The following is a 7,995-nucleotide window of genomic DNA, read 5'->3' on the forward strand; positions in this document are numbered from 1 at the left end:
GTAACTCTTGTATAGTCTTCTGTTATAATCTAAGATCATGGATGTGTTTTCCTTGCCAAGCAAAAAGTTTCCTATATGAGGAATTAAGGTCCTTCTGGCTTGAACAGCTCATGGAAACATTTCCTTGACATTTACATGGGTGTTCTGATCTCTTAAGTTGTAGCTGTTCATACTTTGGATTTACTTTTGTCTATTTAGAAGCAAGTATATATGACTTACCTGTAAGTTCGTTGAAGTAACTTTTGTTTACTTGGATCTCCTGCTGTTGGCAACACTGAAATAAAGCAAAATATTGATCCTATGATCATTTACTAGTATAGAGATTTATTTATGCATCTTAATGAGCATTGCAATTAGTCTGATGGGCTTTGTTGAAGGTGCTGAGTTCATGCCTTATATAGTCACAAGAAGCAGAGGAGATTACAATGTTAAAAATCTCACAGAAGCGTCATTGATCATTACTTTTGGTTGTTAAAGCCCATTGCAACTGGGTGAAATATTTCTGCTGTTCTCAGTGGGCTTTGGACAAAGTCCTGACTATTTCTGCTGGAGCAGTACCTTGCCCACCATTTATACCTGCCAGGTAGTCTCAGGCCTTTACAGAGGACTTGAGCCAAGCTGATCATTTTTGTCACTCATGCTTTAGTATCATCTTGCCTATGTCAAGTTTGGTTCTGCCACTCTTATCTCATATGATGCCTTATATCTTGAGACAGATGAGTTGTAGTTCCTCTTCTGAGTCTGTGGTGACAGCTTTTTATGAGTTAAAGTGGCAGAATTAGTGGAGTAGGCTTGATATGCTTAGAGTGTGTAATTATGGCTTCTTAACAGAGAAAAGGAGAAAACTGGGATACTAAAGACATACTTACCCAGAACATCTGAATCAGGAGTCTTTATGTTCAATATATGATAGCTGACTTTTCAGTAAACTCAATCTGAAGAGTGAATATAATGGAAGTATAATGAATACAGTTCTGCTTTTTTCTTGTGAGACAACTACACTGATTAAGCAACTGATTTCTGTCAGTTCCTCATGTGGTCACTTATGACAGTTCTTACTCCACATGAACTAGTGCTACATGCCTGACATTTGATCTTGGAAAATCTGCTAATAGGCAGCAAACTGATGGGGAAGATGAGGAGAGGAAGGGGTGTTGTTATAATGACATTGCATTTTATTTTCTAAAATCAGTTTTAGGGAGGGTGAAGTTGATATTCAAACTGACAGCAGTTTGACTATGTGATTTTTTTTTTTTTTTTTTCCACAAGTCCTTTTATACTTTTTTTTCCTAACGTTTAGGAGGGGTGAACTATTACAAGCTGGGGTGGAGGGATAATGTGTTTCTCACTAATATGCTATTTGTGATTCTGTTCTGAAAATGGAATTTAAAAATGGCACCTTTTCTAGAACAACGTTAGCTGTCATTAATGGCACAGACACGCTGCTACTCTGCTTGTCTGTTGGTAAGCACTGAAGCAAGCCGAGCAGCGCTTGGAATTGAAGCTGGGTGTTAGCTCATCTCTCACTTTTGCAAACTTAGTCTTAGCTGCAGATTCTGCTCACACTTTGAGCAGTGAAACCTCATCAGTAAGGGCGCATGTATGCAGCGAGGGCAGAGTTTGCATAATAATAATTGTCCCTGAGCCAAGAAAAGGACCCAGAGCTGGCTCTGCTGAAACAGTCTATCAACCCTGTCCTGGGCTTGTCAGTTCAACAAGTCATTGTGGAAGAGTAAAGACAGAACATGATGCTTGCCATTTTCAGAGTCTCTTTTCAAAACAGAATTACTACATACAAGTATATATTGCAAAATTCTTAAATTGTGGGGTTTTTTTTCTAATTGATGTTCCTTTTCAGTACCTGGAAAGATTAAAAATATAAGTTACTACATCATGACTTTCGATAACTGAACAGTGTCATCTTTTCCTAACTAGTATTTGTAATTTTAAAACCAGTATTTTTTTGGTATTTAGACTTTGAAAAGCTATTAAATTTGTTTAGGAATGTTCTGTGCTTTAAAATTGTCTGTTTCTTATATAGCAAAACCAGCTCCACTAGAAATAAAACCTCTGCCTGAATGGGAAGAATTACAAGCCCCAGTGAGATCTCCTATCACCAGAAGCTTTGCACGAGAGTAAGTTTCTTAGCTTTTCCTCATTTGGTTTAATTGATTTTGTTGACTAGAGTGTTAGTAAATGTGTGTACATCTGTACTATATTTTTAGCCTGTGTAATACAAATTGAGGTTTCCTTTGGAAGTGAATGTGTATATGTGTGTGTGCACGTATGTATGCTCCTGTGCATTGAAACAAAATGTGTCCATATGAATTGTTATTTTGTAATATTAAATATAAGAGACTGTGTATAACCAAAAAATGTGACACTCTAGTAAACTTCCGTGAAAATTTCAGCTCTAATATGCTTATTTTTGTTGTTTACCAGGAGGTTTAAGATATTCGAGATGTATTGTTTGTAAAATAATTCCTGGTAATTAGCTCCTCCAGGTTTCCCATGTCTCCCAGACCGGATTCAGTTCATAGCACAACTTCCAGCAGTGACTCGCACGACAGTGAAGAGAATTATGTATCCATGAATCCAAATCAGTCCACTGAAGACCCAGTATGTAAAATCTACATCTTAACTACTCTCTTCCTGTGCAGTCCTTACTTTTAAATCATGCAAACACAGATCCTTCCACTCAACATCACTCCCTTTATAATTCTAGATCAAAATAATAATAAAAATCTCCATAGAAAAACTGTAATTTTGGTAAGATTTCACTGCCGAAGTTAAGAGCATAATCATACATAAAGAGAATTGTTAGTATCCATATCTATTGTACAGAACAGTTCAATACGTGCCTTTTTTCTTCTTCCCTAGAAACTGCCTCTTCTTTGTAGTTGCTTGTCCTGGGTTATGCACCAGTTCAATATTATGACATCAAGGGAAATCAACTGTCTTAGGACCTCTGAGACATGCTTAAAAACCTTTATGAAAAGGATGTCTTCTAAGAAATTTGGAGGGAACAGGGGAAAAAAAGGATTTATATTTGTTGTTTACGTTCTATAAAAACTGAGCTATGTGTACTTTTATTAGACTTTTTTCAAAGAAGAGGGTAGAAGCAGTCTTTGTGTATTGAGTATCTGTATTTTTTCCTCTTTGGGGGAGAATTTTCTCAGATACTAAAGTTTCAGAGATTCAGCTTGCAGTGCAGTAGATGAAGAGATAGTTAGGAACAGTTAATGGTGCATGCTGCATTTTTTGTTTGGTTTGGGGGGAAGGAGAGAGAGAAGAAGAAGAACCAATAATAGTATTTTAAAGTAAGAGAGTAGCAGTAGACCTAGGCCTAAACTGAAATGTGGTCCAGAATATCCCTGAAGCACTGGAGGAAAACCTGTATCTTGAGCTCAGCTTTTCAGTATAGTTCAATTCATTCACCACATTTTCCCGTCTTAGTAGGGAATACGGCACCATTTTTCATCTTTAAAGCATGATGAAAGACCTTTGGGGAGGGCCTGTCTAGCACCCTTTTTGTTCTGTTCGTTTGTCTGCCTTCTTTATATGGCATGTGCTAGCCCATTTCACTATGCCCTGGGCTCCCGTCCTCTCGCAGTGCTGCTTGCTTCCCCATCCCTTGCTGCTCTGGATACCCTCCCCGATCTCCTCTAGCCTCTCTCCCCTCCAGCTCACCATTGCTGCCTCTGGATGCTCCCTCTTAGGTCCCCCCTGAGCAAGCCCCTCCCGCCGACTTCTCTGCGGCAGCTCGGGCTGGGTGCAAGCTCAGGAGCCCGCAGAGCATCCTGGCCCGTGCTCTGACCTGCCAGCAGCACAGGCACGCTTCCCAGGTCAAGGGTGCTTCAGCAGTGAGGAGCTGATGACCTAAAAACTTAGCTCCTCTCTTGCAAGAGGCATTGGTAAGTAATCGGTAATGTCCCATTTTACAGATGCAAGAAACATCCCGTTTTACACAAAGGTTTAGAATCGCCTATGCCCACAGTCCTCCCCACAGCAGAATTGCAGTTGAAATTGGGGATTTCTGTTGATTCTTACAATGACATTTCAGGGACTTAACTTCAGTGCCAAGATGGTATAATTAATATCACAGCTCAGACAGCCTGTCATTAATATCTTCTGTTTGCTTGCACTGTTCATTCTTTAAGGTTGTTCTACAGATTTCCTTTCACTTTCATATATTTAAAGTTTCTGTTTTCTAATGCATATGTTCTGCCTGTCTAGTTTGCTTGAAATAACAATTATTTTCTGTTTAAAGAGTAACAGCTTTTTATTTATGCTGGAAACATTGATACAGAACCTGATTTTTGTATGTTAAATATGGAGAAATTTGTTTAGAGAATTTGGGCAACAAAAATGAACTTTGTCTGTGTTGTTTGTGTTTGTCCTTGTTATCACTTAATGAGTTGGACGATACAGATATAATGGATAACTTCAATTTAAAAAGCCCAGCCCATGAAGCTTTAACCCATAAAATATTTTATTTCCTAGAGAACCTGAACATTTCCAGATATCTGAAGGCCTTTGTTTTAAAATGTGCCAATTACATGGATGTTTTGGAAATTTTTATTTGTTCCAACTGCATCTTAGAAGGAAGTCCATACTTTTTCATCTTTTTCTGTCATCAGCTTTGAAGCATCTTGTTTGGACATGTCATACTTCTGTTTAATTTAATAAAACCAGCAATATTCTGCTTTTTCTTTCAAGTTGCTGTCAGCCTTACCCTTCTGTCTTTCCTTCTGCCTTCCTCTTCATTTTTTGCTGACTGCTGCCCTCTGTCTTCCTTTTTTTTCTTTATCTTTTAGAGAAGAGTCCTTCTATTGTACTGTTCCTATAACACCTGTTAAGAGGGAGGGATCAGGCTGGGAGAGGACAGAGGAGGTGAGGTTGTAAAAGTCTGGGCTAATTGAAATTTAGGTATATATAATGCAACTTCAGTTCAGGCAGCCCTACACAAATTTTCCAAAGTTTTAATCTTTTGGTCTTATCAATTGAATAATACTTTTTGATTTTCAGCTTAATCATGATGGCTTTTGAATGAAATGTGAAAGTTTCATTTGAAGTTTTGACATTATTGTAAGGCTGAAATTCTTGTAAGGTATTTAAGAGCAATTTAAGGAAATAAAAAAGTTTGTACTTAAGTAATGCTAAATTTGAGATGTAACCATTTAAAAGAGCAAAGCACACTCCATTCTTATCTCATGATACGAAAGGGACATTAGGTGGAAGGCTTGGTGGCAACCTTACGTTTTGGGGGGTTGGTTATACAATATTGTTATACAATATAATGAAATTTGCATGGTTTAACTGACTGTAAGAGCTCTCAGACAGTTCTTTAACCTTTAATATTTTGGCAGTTTATAATGAAGTGTATTTGATAGCGTGGACCATTAACATGTACATTTGTAGCTGAAGTTATTTATATTATATTTTCAGAATTTATTTGGAAGCAACAGTCTTGACGGAGGAAGCAGCCCTGTGGTAAAACCTAAAGGAGATAAACAAGTAGAGTATTTAGATCTGGACCTAGATTCGGGAAAATCTACCCCACCTCGTAAGGTAAGCATATCTTCAACTCTTGCACTTCTTCCATCAAGAGTTTAAAATTTCTTCACAAATAGTTGCTGGGAAAGAGGGAGCCTCCAGCAAGATCATCTTAACTAGCTTGTCAAATGGTCAATCGGAGCACCTATGCTGGGCCTTTCAGAGAAACCTGTGCTTGTTGTAGATCTGTCTGTGACAGCTACTTACTTTTTGTTGTTAATTTATTTTCACTTTTTTTTTTTTCCACTCTCCCTTGCCTTGCCCAGAAAAAGAGCAGTGGTTCAGGCAGCAGCGTGGCAGATGAAAGAGTTGATTACGTTGTAGTCGACCAGCAGAAAACGCTAGCACTGAAGAGCACGCGAGAGGCATGGACTGATGGGAGACAGTCTACAGAATCTGAAACACCTACAAAAAGCGTGAAATGAAAATACTGCTTTTTCTTCAAAGAACAGAAAGGAGTGAATTTTGAAGAATTACAGAACCACAATGGCAGTGTTGTTCGTCCGTACAGTACCTGATTCACTGGTGTGTGAATAGGTTCTTGACTGAGTACGATGGAAGCCAAAGGACACTTTGAATAGATCAGAGGAATTTTAAGATCATAAATTGGCTCTGTGGTCTCTGGAAAAATTGCAACCTGTAAATAACATGTAAAATAGTATCGCTTAGCTTTCAGAAAACCTTTTGTTCTGTAGTTAACACATTTGTAGTATTACTATGTTTATGCACTTTTTCAGTTACAACATTGGTTCAGGTATTCCCAGTTAGTGTACCTTAACACCTAATTCATCTGGAGAATTTTTTTTCCTTACACTACTATTCCTTACAATTTTAGGTTAATTAAGCTACATGTAGATACAGAAATTAATATTTGAACTTCATTTTAACAACTTAAAATTGATTTTGCGGAAATACTTTCACAATTGAATAATCTACTTGAAATGCCAAGAGACGACCGTTAGTTACATACTTGTTTATATTTAATACACGCAAGATTATCTGGAAGTCTACAGGTTACCTTCCTAACAAAAATTGCTGTGAGTTAATAATAATGAACTGTACTGGGTTTAGACCTACAATCCTGGCTTATATGTTAGTTGTTAGTGGTGGAACTTCTATTGTATTTTATTAATGACAGTGTTCTGTGTTCAATGGGTGAAGATTCTGCAGGGTGGGATCTTACACTTTTAAAGACTGAATAATTAAATATCAAGTAAGCCTGCAAACCACTGATGGCATGCAGTAATATTGTGATCTCACACTTATTAACAAGAAATAACCTTTATATTATTTACAGAAGGTAGAGTATATAAATCAGGTACGTACCAAGCACTATTGTGCTAATACACTGATCAGGTTTAGACAATGAGCTTTAGTTTTTTACTGTTTAGAAGTTCTAATGTCAGTTTTCAGTTCAAGATTAATGGGACAGTTTGACATTCACTGTTTGTAGTACTAGCAAAATACTGTGATTTTTGAATTAGACATTAATTCAAATGGAAATACTATGTTTTGACACCATAGTGCCCTTCTTATGATCTCTATTTTACTTTAATCTCCTGCTTGGCCTTATGTTTAAATCCCTATGCAACTGATATTTTATATCTCTGTTTTTAAAAATTAGATAATATACTTAAATGATCCCCTTGTAAACCACTTGTTGCTCTTTCCTGGTACAGGATTTTAAGCTCTGTATACTGTGATCCTTTATTTTACTATGCCAGTTCCAAATAATAATCTGCCTTGGTTTAGAAATGTTTTTTGTTATTTGGAAGAAGATAGAGTTCTTTAAATACGTGAATGAGTTAGGTCTAGGTAGAAAACTTACTAACACTTTTTTTTGTTTTACACAAACACCCTCAAGTAAGCGTTTGGTTTTATTTTCCCGCCCCATCGTTTTATTTTGTCCAGATCATTTAAAAGTTGTGCATAGAGCTGTGTTGTTTTCTGGCATGTTGGCCTTAGTACTGTGCCTAATCTACCATTGGTTGTTCCTCTCCCCTCACAGCCACAACCTACAGTATGTAAATTATCTTATTCTTAACAAAGGTTCTTTTTAAATTAGTAATATTTTGATGCTTTGAATGTTCATTTAAAAAAAAGAAACTAAACACAATGCATTTTGAGGTGAATTTTAAATAAATCAAGTTGTTCAGTTTTGATGTGTAAACTCAGTCCTGTGAAACGGCAAACCGATGTTGATGCGTCTATGAAGGTGCCTAGATACGAACGACACTTTTTCAAAATTGTATTAATACCTCTCAAAAAAAATGTACAGCTAAACAATTTTCAGAATGCATCTCTGCACCAAGCAGCTAAATAATCTGAATTCCCAGTCTTTTGGGAGTCAGAAGTGATTTGAGCCAGGGGACCATGATGGCTCAATCAAAAGTAGCTCAAGTCCATAAAGATTCTGGAGCCATAGCTCAACTCTGCTGT

General features: G+C 37.1%; 1 protein-coding gene across 5 annotated transcripts in view; it reads left to right on the forward strand.

Moving 5' to 3' along the window:
* GAB1 (GRB2 associated binding protein 1) overlaps positions 1-7,714 on the forward strand; it is a 101,228-nt gene extending 93,514 nt beyond the window's left edge. For all 5 annotated transcript variants that reach the window (XM_074867386.1, XM_074867389.1, XM_074867388.1 and 2 more), the window contains 4 exons: positions 2,042-2,135; positions 2,496-2,619; positions 5,449-5,571; positions 5,823-7,714. In XM_074867386.1, the coding sequence (XP_074723487.1) occupies positions 2,042-2,135; positions 2,496-2,619; positions 5,449-5,571; positions 5,823-5,981 (500 nt within the window). In that variant the 3' untranslated portion in view covers positions 5,982-7,714. The remainder of the gene's footprint in view (positions 1-2,041; positions 2,136-2,495; positions 2,620-5,448; positions 5,572-5,822) is intronic.
* Positions 7,715-7,995: the final 281 nt, after the last annotated feature.

The sequence above is a fragment of the Strix uralensis genome, chromosome 4 (assembly GCF_047716275.1).
Source record: "Strix uralensis isolate ZFMK-TIS-50842 chromosome 4, bStrUra1, whole genome shotgun sequence".
Classification (NCBI taxonomy): Eukaryota; Metazoa; Chordata; class Aves; order Strigiformes; family Strigidae; genus Strix; species Strix uralensis.